Source organism: Hypomesus nipponensis, chromosome 7 (assembly GCF_054491055.1).
Source record: "Hypomesus nipponensis isolate SF chromosome 7, ASM5449105v1, whole genome shotgun sequence".
In the NCBI taxonomy this organism is placed as follows: Eukaryota; Metazoa; Chordata; class Actinopteri; order Osmeriformes; family Osmeridae; genus Hypomesus; species Hypomesus nipponensis.
In genome coordinates, this window is record NC_140367.1 from 587,102 (window position 1) to 602,502 (window position 15,401).

The following is a 15,401-nucleotide window of genomic DNA, read 5'->3' on the forward strand; positions in this document are numbered from 1 at the left end:
GAACACACACACACAGGAACACACAGGAACACACACACAGGAACACACACACAGGAACACACAGGAACACACAGGAACACACAGGAACACACAGGAACACACACACAGGAACACACAGGAACACACAGGAACACACAGGAACACACAGGAACACACACACAGGAACACACACACAGGAACACACACACAGGAACACACACACAGGAACACACACACACAGGAACACACAGGAACACACACACAGGAACACACAGGAACACACACACACAGGAACACACAGGAACACACACACAGGAACACACACACAGGAACACACACACAGGAACACACAGGAACACACAGGAACACACAGGAACACACACACAGGAACACACAGGAACACACACACAGGAACACACACACAGGAACACACACACAGGAACACACAGGAACACACACACAGGAACACACACACAGGAACACACAGGAACACACACACAGGAACACACACACAGGAACACACAGGAACACACAGGAACACACACACAGGAACACACAGGAACACACACACAGGAACACACAGGAACACACACACAGGAACACACACACAGGAACACACAGGAACACACACACAGGAACACACACACAGGAACACACAGGAACACACACACACAGGAACACACAGGAACACACACACACAGGAACACACAGGAACACACACACACAGGAACACACAGGAACACACACACAGGAACACACAGGAACACACAGGAACACACACACAGGAACACACAGGAACACACACACAGGAACACACACACAGGAACACACAGGAACACACACACAGGAACACACAGGAACACACAGGAACACACAGGAACACACACACAGGAACACACACACAGGAACACACAGGAACACACAGGAACACACACACAGGAACACACAGGAACACACAGGAACACACAGGAACACACACACAGGAACACACAGGAACACACACACACAGGAACACACAGGAACACACACACAGGAACACACACACAGGAACACACACACAGGAACACACAGGAACACACAGGAACACACAGGAACACACACACAGGAACACACACCCTGAGGTGTATGAGAGGCATGATTGTGGTGTCCCCCTCCAGGACATGGTCTCTAAATACCGCTGCGGGGCAGAGTTCCTGCCCTCCCCACTGGCCAGCAAGTCTGAATTCGCCCTGACCTCCGACCCCGCCTACTCAAGGAAGGGTCACCTGACGGCCGTGGCAGTCGCCGTGGAGACGGAGCATGCTGTGGCGTTCCTGGGGACGGGCGAGGGGGAGGTGCTGAAGCTGCACCTGTCGTCCCGGCCGGAGGTGTACGGCCGCACCCCCTCAGACGGGACGGGGGGCAGAGTCAACAAGAACCTGCTGCTCAGCTCAGACCTGTCACACCTGTACGTCACCACCGAGAGGAAGGTCAGTTGCTGCAGACGCGGTCGAACCTCTCCTCCACCTCTCACCTCGTGATGATCAATCCCAGTGGCCGTGAGGTCATGGGGGGGTTGATCACATGGGAGTTTGGCTGGATATGTCACCTGTATCATCAGAGTCTTGTATGTGAGGGTTGTTAATGTGTGTGTGTGTTCAGATCTCCAAGGTAGCGGTGCAGGCGTGTAACAGGCCGGACTGCCAGTCCTGCATGGCCCTAAAGGACCCCTACTGTGGCTGGTGTGTTCTGGAGAGCAGGTGAGTGCTCATGGGAAATGTAGTTTCCTCCTGTCAACGTCCATGTATGGTTAACCCGGAGATCAAGCCAGTGTGTGATTGGCTGTCGTCCTTTAGGTGTACCAGAAAGGGGGAGTGTGATAGGTCGGCGGAGGACAACACCTGGCTGTGGAGCCCCAATCAGCAGTGTGTCCAGATCCAGACCTTCAACCCTCCCAACCTCAGCAACAAGAAGACCCAGCAGGTCTCTCTCTCTCTATTTATCTCTCACTCTCTCTCCCCCTCTCTCACTCTCCCACTCTCTCACTCTCACTTTTACAATTTAGTCTTTCTCTCAACCCTCTCTTTCTTCTCTTCCCAGGTGGAGATCACAGTTCCCGCCCTTCCCAGGTTGGGGCCTTCTGATAGGCTGAAATGTGTGTTTGGCTCCTTCCAAAGCCAGGCTGTGATGTTTGACAGCAGGGTGACCTGTAGCCTGCCTGACCCAGTGGACATCCCGCCCACTCCTGACAGTCAGGGTAGATGGTCCTCACGCTGCTCCTCTGCTTGTACAGGTTGATTTGTTAATTGCTTGTCAGGTTTTCAATCAACCAATCCCTGTGCTGCGTGCAGACTTTGTGGCGGTACCGGTCACGGTCCTGGTTAACGGGAGCATCACGGTGACGTCTGGAGAGTACCTTTTCTACAGCTGCGCCGCCACCACCAGGAAGTCCCAGAACACTCCGTGAGTACCACTTCCTGTCCGACGCCTGACCAGTACAGAAGCTCGCCGGGTTAGCGCCGGGTTAGCGCCGGGTTAGTGCTGTTAGCTGGATCAGTTCCCTGTCAGCTCTCCACTCTCATTGGCTAGTCCTCCCCGTGATGTCCTGCCCCTGCTCTGTGATTGGCCGTGCAGGTGTATTTCGTGCGTGACCAGTGAGTGGGGCTGCCAGTGGAACAGCCGTGATCATGTGTGCAGTGACAGCAGCGAGGCAGAAGGAGGTGCTCACGTCATCAAACCTCTGCAGGTGAGGAGGGGCCACAGGCAACCTGCCCTAAACAACCTCATTCATGTTGTCATCATGCAGTATTCCTTTAGCAGATTATTCTATCCAAAGCTAATGAACCTGTGACTTCATGATCTGTAGTAACACTGGTGTTAACTTGGTACAAACCTGGTTTTAATTGGAAGTAAGCCAAAGCCATCAGTGACCTGGTGCTGAAGTGAGTTCTCTCTCCAGAAGGACAGCTGTCCCCAGTTTGAGAGCCCAGACCCTCAACTGCTCCCGGTGGGCCTGCGGGTTCCCCTCCGCTTCCAGGGCAGGAACCTGGACAGCTACACGGTCAGACACCACTCACTTCCTGTATCTCTGCCTTAACTTCCTGGGGTTACTTCCTGGGTTGTCTTCTTCTGTGGTGTGGTGTTCAGCCTCTCTCTGGTTCTTCACGAGGAGAGCTGTGCCAGACATTCTCTGATCAACCAGAGGTGTTTTGGTAACCACCTTGTCAACGTGTTTCACATCTAGTCTGGGTAGATAGTTGACTCCTCCCCCTCTGGGTAGACTCCTCCCTCTCTGGGTAGACTGTCTGACTCCTCCCTCTCTGGGTAGACTGTCTGACTCCTCCCTCTCTGGGTAGACTGTCTGACTCCTCCCTCTCCCCCTCTGACTCGTCCCGCTCCCCCCAGGGTCGACGGTTCAGGATTGGGACTGAGCTGATGCAGCAGGTGGAGGAGGATGTGGTGTTTGATGAGGACTCGAACCAGGGATCCTTCAGTGGCTACAAGGTACACACCTAACCCCTCTCTCTCTCAATCTCTCTCGCTCTCTCAATCCCTCCCTCCCTCTCCTTTCAACACCTCTCTCTTCTGTCTTTTTCTCTTTTCTAAATACCTCTTATCTTCTATATATTTTCAGTCCATCTTCTCTATCTGAGTCCATATCACTCTGAAATTGTTCCTGATTATCCTTCTCTTTTTAATGATGTGTGTGTGTTCAGTTTACCTATGACAAACAGCAGGAGGTAAACGTGTCGTTCCACATCAAAGACAGCTCCACAGAGAGGAGGGTGGACAGCACACTGACAGGTAGGAATCTACACACACACACACGCATGCACACGCACACATACTATACACACAGACTATACACACACAACACAAGCCCCCCCACACACACACGCCTCCTTCTCTCTGTGTGTAGTGGTTGTGTATAACTGCTCTGTGGGCCGTGAGGACTGCAGCCTGTGCAGGAGCGCTGAGCCCAGGTTCCAGTGTGTGTGGTGCCCCTCCTCCAGGACCTGCACACACACCCTGCTCTGCCCCTCCTCCCTGGAGCCCCCCACCTGCCCCAGCCCCACCATCACTGGAGTAAGACACACACACTCTCACACACACACACACACACCTCAAGGTGCTATGATTAACCATCAATCTAATCAAATCTATGTGTATGATCCTCCCCCTCCAGATCTCCCCCCTGTTCGGGCCGCTGGCTGGTGGGATCTCCCTCACCCTGCGGGGGAGCAACCTGGGGGTGAGGGCGGGGGACGTGAGGAGGGTCACTGTGGCGGGGGTGGAGTGTGTTCACCTGGAGGACAGATACTCAGTCTCCACCAGGTCAGCTGGGAGGGAGTGTGTATGGTGACTGTGTGTGTGACATGGTTGTGTGTCCCTGCTCCTGTCTAATCAATCCATCAAATGTATTTGTATAGCCCTTTTTACACGCAAGCATGTCACAGAGGGCTTCACATACGCCCATAGAACTGCCCCTCAACCAACCTAAACCCTCAAGGAAAACAAGGAAAAACTCCCAGTGGTGACTGTGTGTGTGTGTGACATGGTGGTGTGTGTGTGTGACATGGTGGTGTGTGTGTGACATGGTGGTGTGTGTGTGACATGGTGGTGTGTGTGTGTGACATGGTGGTGTGTGTGTGTGTGTGTGTGACATGGTGGTGTGTGTGTGTGACATGGTGGTGTGTGTGTGTGACATGGTGGTGTGTGTGTGTGACATGGTGGTGTGTGTGTGACATGGTGGTGTGTGTGTGTGACATGGTGGTGTGTGTGTGTGACATGGTGGTGTGTGTGTGACATGGTGGTGTGTGTGTGTGACATGGTGGTGTGTGTGTGTGACATGGTGGTGTGTGTGTGTGTGACATGGTGGTGTGTGTGTGACATGGTGGTGTGTGTGTGTGACATGGTGGTGTGTGTGTGACATGGTGGTGTGTGTGTGACATGGTGGTGTGTCCCTGCTCCCCTCAGTGTGGTGTGCGAGGTAGGTCCGGCATGGCCCCCCGCCCCTGCCCTGCCCCCCCCAGCAGACCTGCCCCCCCCTGAAGACCCCCCTCAAGGCAGGGAGGGGGAGGTGGAGGTGGAGGTGGAGGGGGGGCGCTGGGGCAGGTCACAGGTCGTCTTCACTTACAGGGTAAGAGCTGCTCTCACATACCTCTCTCTCTCTCTCTCTCTCTCTCTCTCGTGTGATCATTTGGCAAACTGTCTAAGTGCTCTAAATCCTGGCTCTCCCCAAGGAATGAAGGCAGAGAGAGAGAGAGACAGAGGTTAATTTGTTGCATTAAGTTGATAATTCTTAAAAAGCTTCTTACATTTCCCATACCCATCAACGTGTGTGTGTGTGTGCAGGACCCGGCCCCCTCCTCGGTGCACCCTGAGCAAGGCCCGGCAGCAGGAGGCACGGTGATCACCATCACAGGCACCAGCCTGGACACGGCCACTAGAGATGATGTCACCATCACCGTGGGGGGCGTGCCCTGCCCAATGTAAGGGCATGATGGGGAATATCTGGGGAAGTACGTCTCGCTGATTGGACTGTCCAACTCACCTGCACCCCCTCCCCCCTCCCCCAGCTTGTCGTTTGGGAGTCAGCTCACCTGTCGGACAGGGGCGTATGCGGGCCAGAAGCTGCCCTCCCCTCCCTTACCCGTCATCGTGAGCTACGGCCGGAACACCTCCAGGGAGGTCCCAGGTCATCACTTCCGGTACTGGGACAACCCCAAGGTCACAGACTACAACCCCAAAAGCAGCTTCCACTGGTGAGGCAGCTGGGCAGAGTCTGGACTGGACACGCCCCTTCCTGACTGATCTCATGCTAGACTGGCTGATTGATGAATTGATTTAATTCTACTGTGTGTGTGTTCCAGTGGGGGCAGGAGGGTCGTGGTTCAGGGGTCAGGATTTGACCTGATCCAGAGAGCCACCATGACAGTGCTGCCCTCTACTGACGAGGAAGTGTACAACACCACTACTGCAGAGGTGGGTCCTCTGGTGTGTGTGTGTGTGTGCTGGGTGGGGTAGTGGTGTGTGTGTGCTGGGTGGGGTAGTGGTGTGTGTGTGCTGGGTGGGGTAGTGGTGTGTGTGTGTGTGTGTGTGTGTGTGTGCTGGGTGGGGGAGTGGTGTGTGTGTGTGTGTGTGTGTGTGTGTGCTGGGTGGGGTAGTGGTGTGTGTGTGCTGGGTGGGGTAGTGGTGTGTGTGTGTGTGTGCTGGGTGGGGGACTGGTGTGTGTGTGTGCTGGGTGGGGTAGTGGTGTGTGTGTGTGTGTGTGTGTGTGTGTGCTGGGTGGGGGAGTGGTGTGTGTGTGTGTGTGTGTGTGTGTGTGCTGAGTGGGGTAGTGGTGTGTGTGTGCTGGGTGGGGGAGTGGTGTGTGTGTGTGTGTGTGTGTGTGCTGGGTGGGGTAGTGGTGTGTGTGTGTTAGGAGGGGGTGGGGCAGAGACAGGAATGAAATAAGTACTAATACTTGTGTAGTAGATTCTTCTGGTATCAGTACTTCACTATTTATTTTTCGGACAACTTTTTACTTTCGCCCCTTACATTTTTTTTGACAAATATCTGAACTTTCTACTTCTTACATTTTCAAGCCAGGCTCGTTACTTTAGTTTTAATGTGTACTTGGTGGAAGGATCAATATTATTTATTGTCGTCGTGCACCTTTATTTCTGGGCATCACACACAACAGACGTAATCTAGTCTACAAAATGACCATGGACAAGGCAGAAGGCAACAAATAAAAGAAGTTTTGAAAAAATACTTTTTCAATGTCGAAACATTATTTGATATTTTTCCAATCAATCTCCTGATTGAAAAAATACATTCAAAAAAAGTTACAAAAGTACAGAATTCTTTTTGGACAAAAAGTTTCAAAAAATACTTTCCATTTCGAAAGGTTGAATACATATTTGATACAATGTTTAATTTTTTTAAAGGTTGAAAAAATACACTACTAAAAAACGTTTTGAAAAACTGTGTGTGTGGGGATTTATTTTTGAAAGGATTATGGGGGCAATTTGAGTTTACATTTCAGTCATGTGTTTGAATCTCTCTCTCTCTCTCTCTCTGGTCCATGTCTTTCTCCCTCTCCTTCTCTACCACTCCCTCCTCCCCCCAGTTTTCCCAGGACTTCCTCAGTAAAAACGACACGGTCCTGCAGTTCCTCTCCCCACTTGTGAGGGGCCCCGCTGAGCAGGGCTTTGTCACCTTCCTGCAGCTGGACAGAGAGGCACTGGAGCTAAAGAGCTTTGAGTACCACCCAGACCCCACCTTCAACAAGCTGGACAAGAACATCATCACAGAGGCCAGCATCATCAACGTCACGGTAACCAGGGGGGAGAGAGGAAGGGGAGGGGAAGGATTCTTTATCCACTTGTTTCGTGCTCTTCTGGTCCCCCGCCTGATCTCCCCCTCCTCCTCCCCCCAGGGGCGGGGCTTCAGCAGGGCCATGACGGTGAAGGAGGCCCAGGCGTTTGTAGGGAACGTCTCGTGTCATGTGACCATCCTTCAGGACGATAAGATCTTCCTGGAGGCTCCGTCCTCCCAACTCAGGAACAGCTCCAGGCTGCAACGCAGAGACACCTCCTCTACTGACCCCCTGGAGCTGAGGGTGAGAGGGGAGGGGAGAGGAGGGGAGGGGGGAGGGAGGAGAGGGGAGGGGGGAGGGAGGAGAGGGGAGGGGGGAGAGGGAAGGAGAGAAGGAGGAAGGAGAGGGGGGAGGGAGGAAAGGGGAGGGGAGGGGGGAGGGAGGAGAGGGAAGGAGAGGGGGGAGGGAGGAGAGGGAAGGAGAGGGGGGAGGGAGGGAGGAGGGGGAGGGAGGGAGGGAGGGAGGGAGGGAGGGAGGGGGAAGGAGAGGGGAGGGGAGGGGAGGGGAGGGGAGGGGAGGGGAGGGGAGGGGAGGGGAGGGGAGGGGAGGGGAGGGGAGGGGAGGGGAGGGGAGGGGGGGGGAGGGGGAGGGAGGGAGGGAGGGAAGGAGGGAAGGAGAGGGAGGGGGAGGGGAGGGGAGGGGAGGGGAGGGGGAGGGAGGGAAGGAAGGAGAGGGAAGGGGAGGGGGAGGGGAGGGAGGGAAGGAGAGGGGGGAAGGGAAGGGAGGGGAGGGACGGACATCTTCTTTAACTGCCTGATGATCTTCCTCCCGTCCAGATCCAGTTTGGTCAGGGTGTGTGGGTGGTGGGGCTTGTCCAGTATGAGAGGAAGTACGAGGTTCCTCTGGCTGTCATCATCCCTGGAGTCATCCTGCCAATGCTGCTCTTCATCGCTGTGTCCGTCTACTGCTACAGGTACACATTACAGCTCCCAGCATGCACCTCTTTGTCTACTGCTACAGGTACACATTACAGCTCCCAGCATGCACCTCTGCCTGAAGCTTGTACTGATGTGTGTGTGTGTGTGTGTGTGTGTGTGTGTGTGTGTGTGTGTGTGTGTGTGTGTGTGTGTGTGTGTGTGTGTGTGTGTAGGAGGAAAAGCCAGCAGGCAGAGAGAGAGTATGAGAAGGTGAGGCACCAGCTGGAGAACCTGGAGGAGAGTGTAAGAGATCGCTGCAAGAAGGAGTTCACTGGTGAGAACTCGCTCTTCTCCTCTCTATCTCTCTCTCTCTGTCACAATGTCTGACTCTCTCTCTGCCCCCCCCCCCCTCTCCAGACCTGATGATAGAGATGGAGGACCACACTAGTGACCTCAGCGAGGCACGGATCCCCTTCCTGGACTACAAGAACTACACCGACCGCAACTTCTTCCTGCCGTCTGAGGACGGCACCAACGACGTCATGATCACAGGGAGACTCGATATCCCAGAATCCCGCAGGGCCATTGTGTCCCAGGCCCTCAACCAGTTCTCCAACCTGCTGAACAGCAAGACCTTCCTCATCAATGTAAAGCCTGTCTGTCTGTCTGCCTGCCTGTCTGACAGGAGCTGTTTGTGGTGTTTCTGACCTTGTTGTGGTGTTTCTGACTCTGTTTGTGGTGTTTCTGTCCCCTCAGTTCATTCGAACCCTGGAGGGGCAGCCTGACTTTGGGCCGCGTGCGCGTGTGTACCTGGCCTCCCTCCTCACGGTGGCGCTGCATGGGAAGCTGGAGTACTACACTGACATCATGAGAACTCTGCTGCTGGAGCTGATGGACCAGCACGTCACCAGCAGAAACCCCAAACTGATGCTGCGCAGGTGAGCACACATGCTCACTCACTCACGGGGATATATACTGTATGTATACACACACAGAGGTATACTCAGATGGCAAAAGTACTCAAGTAATCATCAATGCAAAGTTTTTTTGTTTTTTTCATGGTTGCTTTTTACTATCTTACGTTTGTTGCACGTGATGAAAAGAGGCACGCAATGACAAGAAATAATATTGATCGAATAGAATAAAACAAAAGTAACGAGCCTGGCTTGAAAATGTAAGAAGTAAAAAGTACAGATATTTGTGTTACAATTTAAGGAGTGAAAGTTAAATGTCAGAAAATGATATTCATGTTAGAAAATTATATACATTATAAAGTACTGATACTAGAAAAATCTACTTTAGTACAATCTACTTCCCATCGCTGGTTATACTACAACCGTGTGTGTGTGTGTGTGTGTGTATGTGTGTGTGTGTGTGTGTGTGTGTGTGTGTGTGTGTGTGTGTGTGTGTGTGTGTGTGTGTGTGTGTGTAGGTCTGAGACAGTGGTGGAGAGGATGCTGTCTAACTGGATGGCCATCTGCCTCTACCAGTTCCTCAGGGTAACAATCTATCCTCCACCTCCCCCCTCTCTCCCCCTCTCCCCCTTCCCTCTCTCTCCCCTTCTCATCTTCAGTCTTCCTCATCAGATTGGAGAGAGAGATGGGAGAGAGAGAAGGGAGAGAGAGAGATGGGAGAGAACCCTGTTAACAAAGTGTGTGTACTCTTTGTGCAGGACACTGCTGGAGAGCCTCTGTACAAGCTCTTCAAGGCTATAAAGCACCAGGTGGAGAAGGGCCCTGTGGATGCCCGGCTGAAGAAGGCCAAGTACACCCTGAACGACACAGGCCTGCTGGGGGACGACGTGGAGTACAGCACCCTGGTGGGCTAGCACTCTACGCACAGCTAGCACGCTACGCACAGCTAGCACGCTACGCACAGCTATCACGCTACACACATCTAGCACCCTACATTTATTCATTTAGCAGACGCTTTTATCCAAAGCAACTTCCAAGAGAGCGCTTTACAAAAGTGCATAGGTCACTATGCACTATAGGTCACTATGATCATGATCAACGCCCCAAAACATTTGTGGGCTAAGCACAGCTAGGCACAGCTTGGCAGAGCTAGCACAACTAGGCACAGCTAGCAGGCTACGCACAGCTAGCAGGCTACGCACAGCTAGCAGGCTACGCACAGCTAGCAGGCTACGCACAGCTAGCAGGCTACGCACAGCTAGCAGGCTACGCACAGCTAGCAGGCTACGCACAGCTAGCAGGCTACGCACAGCTAGCAGGCTACGCACAGCTAGCAGGCTACGCACAGTAGGACTATATGATGATTGGCAGCTGTGTGTCCTCTCAGACGCTGCAGGTCCTGGTGCACGGGGAGGGTCCGGACGTGACCCCGGTCAAGGTGCTGAGCTGTGACTCCGTCACCCAAGTGAAGGAGAAGGTGATCGAGCAGGTGTACAGGAACATGCCCTACTCCCAGAGACCCAGGGTGGAGACAGTGGCTCTGGGTGAGGCCGGACACACACACACACACACACTCTGACAGACACACACACAGTGTAGGATGTAACAGATGTAATGCCCCTCCCGTCCTCAGAGTGGCGCCCTGGCTCCACAGGGCAGATCCTGTCTGACCTGGACCTGACCTCCCAGAAGGAGGGCCGCTGGAAGAGGGTCAACACGCTGGCACACTACAACGTGAGTGGCTGCCACACCTGTCAATCACACCCCAAACCTATCGTCTGTGAGCACACTGGTGGGCTTTGAAGATGGGGTCGGTAGCTTATGTGCATGTGTGCGTCTCTGTGTGTGTGTCTTTGTGTGTGTGTGTGTGTGTGTGTGTCTAGGTGAGAGACAACGCTACCTTGGTTCTGTCCACAGTGCTGCACACGCTCCCCTTCAACCAGCACCAGGACAGCCCTGAAGAGAGTAAGTCTGGGTCACCACACCAGAGCTAACACACTACACACACACACTCACACACGCACAGAGCTACTACACTACAAACAAACAAACTAGCTGTCTAACCTTGAATCAGATGGGTTTGTTTAATTATTAACCAGCTTGGTTCACCTGTGTGTGTGTGTGTGTGTGTGTGTGTGTGTGTGTGTGTGTCCAGGGAACGCCCTCCTGGAGGATGAGAGGGTCTTCCACCTGGTACGACCAGCAGAGGAGCTGGATGAGGGGAAGAAGAGAGGCAGTCTGAAGGACAAGGCCCTGACCAAGGCCATCACCGAGATCTACCTGACCAGACTGCTGTCTGTCAAGGTACCCTGGGGGGGGTCTGTGTGTGTGTGTGTGTGTGTGTGTGTGTACGCAGACTTCTGATGCTGTCGTGTGTGTGTGTGTGTGTTGCAGGGAACGCTGCAGCAGTTTGTGGATGACTTCTTCAGGAGCGTGTTGTGCTCTGGTTCGGTGGTGCCTCCTGCTGTCAAGTACTTCTTCGACTTCCTAGACGAGCAGGCGCTGAAACATGACGTGGAGGAAGACGCCGTCCACATCTGGAAGACCAACAGGTACACACACACACCTGCACACACACCTGCAGACAAACATGCACATAGCAGAGGGTGAGCTTGCAGCTTGTCCCCCCAGCCTGCCCCTGAGGTTCTGGGTGAACATCCTGAAGAGTCCTCACTTCATCCTGGACGTGCAGGTGGGCGAGGTGGTGGATGCTTCGCTGCACGTCATCGCTCAGACCTTCATGGACGCCTGCACCAAGACAGAGCACAAGCTGAGCAGGGTGAGGGGGCAGGGGGGTGAGGGGGCAGGGGGGTGAGGGGGCAGGGGGGTGAGGGGTCAGGGCGGTGAGGGGACAGGGGGGTGAGAGGGTGAGGGGGTGGGGGGGCAGGAGGGTGAGGGGGGGGTGAGGGGTCAGGGCGGTGAGGGGACAGGGGGGTGAGGGGCAGGAGGGTGAGGGGGCTGAGGGGTGAGGGGTCAGCGGGGTGAGGGGGCAGGGGGGTGAGGGGTCAGGGGGGTGAAGGGGGGTGAGGGGTCAGGGAGGGCAGGGGTCAGGGTGATGAGGGTTCACACTGATGTACTGTCTGACTCTAGACCATCTTGTCCCTCCCTCCAGGAGTCTCCCAGTAATAAGCTGCTCTATGCCAAGGAGATCTCCACTTATAAGAAGATGGTGGATGAGTAAGTTGTCCTCTGAGGGTCTGGAGTTTCCACGGTTATCACAACCTTCTCTACTCTTGGACTGACCACTCCAGATGCAGAAAAGCAGAACATTCTAGATACAGAGATGCAGTACATTGTATAGCGGTCTCTCACTGTAGAAGCTGGTAGTTTGGTTGACTTGCAGTTAGAATGTAGGCCTGACCCCTGACTCTGTCTCTCCTCAGTTACTACAGGGGCATCAGACAGATGGTGCCGGTGAGCGACCAGGACATGAACACGCACCTGGCAGAAGTCTCCAGGGTGAGGAGTGTGTGTGTGTGTGTGTGTCGGACGAAAGAAAGGCCTGTGGCTGTTAATCGGAGTGATTCCCTAATCCTCTCCCTCCTCTCCAGCAACACACAGATGAGCTGAACACCCAGGTGGCCTTGCACCAGCTCTACCAGTACGCCAGCAAGTACTATGATGGGGTAGGTTCCCTACACGACTACCAAGCTACTACCCTGTACTGAGGTGTACTACACCGTATTATGGTACACTGTATAACTCCGCCTCTTCCTCCTAGATCATCCAATCCCTGGAAGAGGACCCTGCAGCCCAGAGCAAACAACTGACTGTGCGTCTGCAGCAGATCGCCGCCGCCCTTGAGAACAAGGTCACCGACCTTTAACCTTTCATCTCCGGCTGGTGCAGGGGGAGGGGCCACCGACCATATAAGGAGGACTGGAGACGGGATATGCAGATTTGGGACTGGTGTTAGACTTCTGATTGGTTGTGGACTCATGGCCCTGCAGGAAGTTGACATATTTCCTCCTCTGGATGTGAGGGGGAGGAGCCTGGACTGAATCATGGTTTCATACAGTCAGCTCTAAGAAGCTAGTCCAGCCTCTCTCTCTGACTGTCTGTCTTCCTCCCTAGCCCCTCCTCTCCCTCTCTACTCTCTGATTGGAACACCAGAGGACAGACTCACCGAGCAGAGCGGAAGCTAACAGGCTCTAAACCAATCAACAGCCACTACGGTACACCACTGACCAATCATGGACATGCTCAGTAGGAAGAGACAACTATGAACTGACCGATAACAAAGAACCTTGATTCTTCTTTCTGTTGCTTGGCTTTATCCAGACAGGACTGCACACCAGGGTCAATATCTACTCACTGATAATCACCTGTCTAATCCTCTCTGTACACTGACTAGCTTTGGTTTGTACATCATATTTTTATGGTGCAGGCTTTACACGATAAAATGAAATTATTTTTGAATGGATGAATGATGTATGAACTGGATCTTCAGCTTGTCTTGAAGAGAGTTGGTGAAGCAGGGTGTTCTGATGACTCATTTCCTGTTAATAATTGGTTGCTTCCTGTGTATAATCGCCTTGCATTGCTACTGGCTGGCTGCCATTTGTAATGTTTCCAAGTTTGTGCTTAATCCCAGATAAGAGAAACATAACTCTGTTTTAGTAGCTTTTTGTTCAGATGTTTATTTACCTTTTCTGTTCCGCTGTCAAGAGTGTCCTTGCTATGGTGCCCCTCCTCCTGTTCTAGAATGTTCCCCAGCTCTCTGCACCCTGCAGGGAACCTAGAACCTGTCTGCTCACAGAACACAAGAACTGCTCTGAGGTTCCATCCAGCACGTTGTGTGTGCGTGCGTGTGTGTGTGTGCGTGTTCTGTTATGTGTGTGTGTGTGTGTGTGTGTGTGGACAGACGTTTCCAGAAGGAAGAGCAGAGCAGGTGATCTGTCCTCTTACAATAACAGCTGTAGTTCAGTGGTACATTATTGCAGATGGTACATTATTATTATTACTGACGGTTCTGACAGAAGAATCAGAATGTGAAATGCTGCTTCTTTTCTGTTGTCCGTTGTCAAACGTCAAATGTTTTAAAATCCTTTTTTGACAAATTTGTCGCCAAGAATTATCTTTAAATATGCAAATGGATGTTTCTAATCACTCCTAAATACAGTTTATTGTTAGTATATTTCCTCTTGCCAGTTATTCAACAGGAATTTGAATGTCGGAGCTGAGACACACACACACATCCCTACCTTCTGGCTGAAGGCATGGTCACAGCAGGACATGGTACATATTGAGCAGGCAGCCTGTGGGTGAAACTACATCATTCAAGACCCAGAAACACACACACACACACACACACACACAGCCGAGATGCTGTAGCAGCTGTGTGTTAGCTGCTGGGACTCTCCTGCCCCCTGCTGGACAGCAGGTACTGCCCTGAGGACGGGGGACTGGAAGATGAGTGGGTATACCTCATGCTATATATATATACACACACACTCCCCCTACACACACACACACACACTTGTTCCTCAGTCTCCCTTTAGGGTTCCATTCTTTCAGAACTTTCCCTCTGGACCTAATTGAAGATGACAGCCCCTCCTGTCCCTTTGACCCTATCGTGTTGGAGTGTGTGTAATAGAGAGAGTGAGTGTGTGAGTGAGATGTCTGAATAGTACCTTCCTCTTGGAAATAAAGCAGTCCTCATGCATGTGGTCTTGTTACCTGGGCAACCCCAGTGCGGTGGTGGAACCCCCCCCCCTCCTCTTTCTCAACCTTCACACTTTTTTTTGCTCTCCCTCTCTTTCCCTCCCTCTCTCTTTTTCTAACTCTAACTCTAAGATATCTGAAATGCCAAAGCATTTCATATTTGTTCTCTGTTTTCTCTATGAACACACACAACCCCTCATCCTCCCCCTCTCTTCCTTTCTCCTCCCCCTTTTTCTCTTCCTCTCTTTCCTCTCTTCCTCCTCCCCCCCGTTCTCATTCTCTCTCCTCCCTGTCTTTTAGTGTCCTCCACCAGCAGACTCACAGCTAGAGGAAGAACACTGTGCCATCTCTCCTCCTTCCTCTCTCCTTCCATCTCTTCATTCACTCCCCAACACTACCTCTCCTTCTGCCTTCCTCTCTCATCTACCACTCACACTCCCCTTACCCATCTCTCTCCCTCTGTTTCTCTCTATCTCTCTTTCCCTCCTGTTTTTCTCTCCCTGTCTCTCTCTCTCTCATATTTATTCTGTCGTTTGTGCACCTTGCCATTTGGACGTGAGATGGGTTGTGGAAATTCCGCTGCAACTAGCACAACTGGAGGAGGTGAGATTGAGTGTGTGAGAGAGTGACATAGAATGTGAGAGT

General features: G+C 52.7%; 1 protein-coding gene across 1 annotated transcript in view; it reads left to right on the forward strand.

The window, feature by feature from the left end:
• LOC146276249 (plexin-B2-like) overlaps positions 1 to 14,229 on the forward strand; it is a 38,905-nt gene extending 24,676 nt beyond the window's left edge. Inside the window, exons 5-37 of the mRNA XM_084701299.1 lie at positions 1,137 to 1,448; positions 1,621 to 1,718; positions 1,815 to 1,941; positions 2,059 to 2,215; positions 2,310 to 2,421; positions 2,593 to 2,704; positions 2,918 to 3,019; positions 3,364 to 3,462; positions 3,675 to 3,762; positions 3,878 to 4,044; positions 4,145 to 4,293; positions 4,936 to 5,098; positions 5,314 to 5,450; positions 5,538 to 5,723; positions 5,832 to 5,943; positions 7,073 to 7,279; positions 7,382 to 7,564; positions 8,098 to 8,234; positions 8,412 to 8,512; positions 8,596 to 8,825; positions 8,935 to 9,116; positions 9,611 to 9,677; positions 9,851 to 9,997; positions 10,480 to 10,636; positions 10,726 to 10,826; positions 10,976 to 11,057; positions 11,248 to 11,396; positions 11,487 to 11,644; positions 11,724 to 11,871; positions 12,205 to 12,269; positions 12,476 to 12,551; positions 12,644 to 12,718; positions 12,814 to 14,229. Of these exons, the coding sequence (XP_084557425.1) occupies positions 1,137 to 1,448; positions 1,621 to 1,718; positions 1,815 to 1,941; positions 2,059 to 2,215; positions 2,310 to 2,421; positions 2,593 to 2,704; positions 2,918 to 3,019; positions 3,364 to 3,462; positions 3,675 to 3,762; positions 3,878 to 4,044; positions 4,145 to 4,293; positions 4,936 to 5,098; positions 5,314 to 5,450; positions 5,538 to 5,723; positions 5,832 to 5,943; positions 7,073 to 7,279; positions 7,382 to 7,564; positions 8,098 to 8,234; positions 8,412 to 8,512; positions 8,596 to 8,825; positions 8,935 to 9,116; positions 9,611 to 9,677; positions 9,851 to 9,997; positions 10,480 to 10,636; positions 10,726 to 10,826; positions 10,976 to 11,057; positions 11,248 to 11,396; positions 11,487 to 11,644; positions 11,724 to 11,871; positions 12,205 to 12,269; positions 12,476 to 12,551; positions 12,644 to 12,718; positions 12,814 to 12,918 (4,491 nt within the window). The 3' untranslated portion in view covers positions 12,919 to 14,229. The remainder of the gene's footprint in view (positions 1 to 1,136; positions 1,449 to 1,620; positions 1,719 to 1,814; positions 1,942 to 2,058; positions 2,216 to 2,309; positions 2,422 to 2,592; positions 2,705 to 2,917; positions 3,020 to 3,363; positions 3,463 to 3,674; positions 3,763 to 3,877; positions 4,045 to 4,144; positions 4,294 to 4,935; positions 5,099 to 5,313; positions 5,451 to 5,537; positions 5,724 to 5,831; positions 5,944 to 7,072; positions 7,280 to 7,381; positions 7,565 to 8,097; positions 8,235 to 8,411; positions 8,513 to 8,595; positions 8,826 to 8,934; positions 9,117 to 9,610; positions 9,678 to 9,850; positions 9,998 to 10,479; positions 10,637 to 10,725; positions 10,827 to 10,975; positions 11,058 to 11,247; positions 11,397 to 11,486; positions 11,645 to 11,723; positions 11,872 to 12,204; positions 12,270 to 12,475; positions 12,552 to 12,643; positions 12,719 to 12,813) is intronic.
• The last annotated feature ends 1,172 nt before the right edge of the window (positions 14,230 to 15,401 follow it).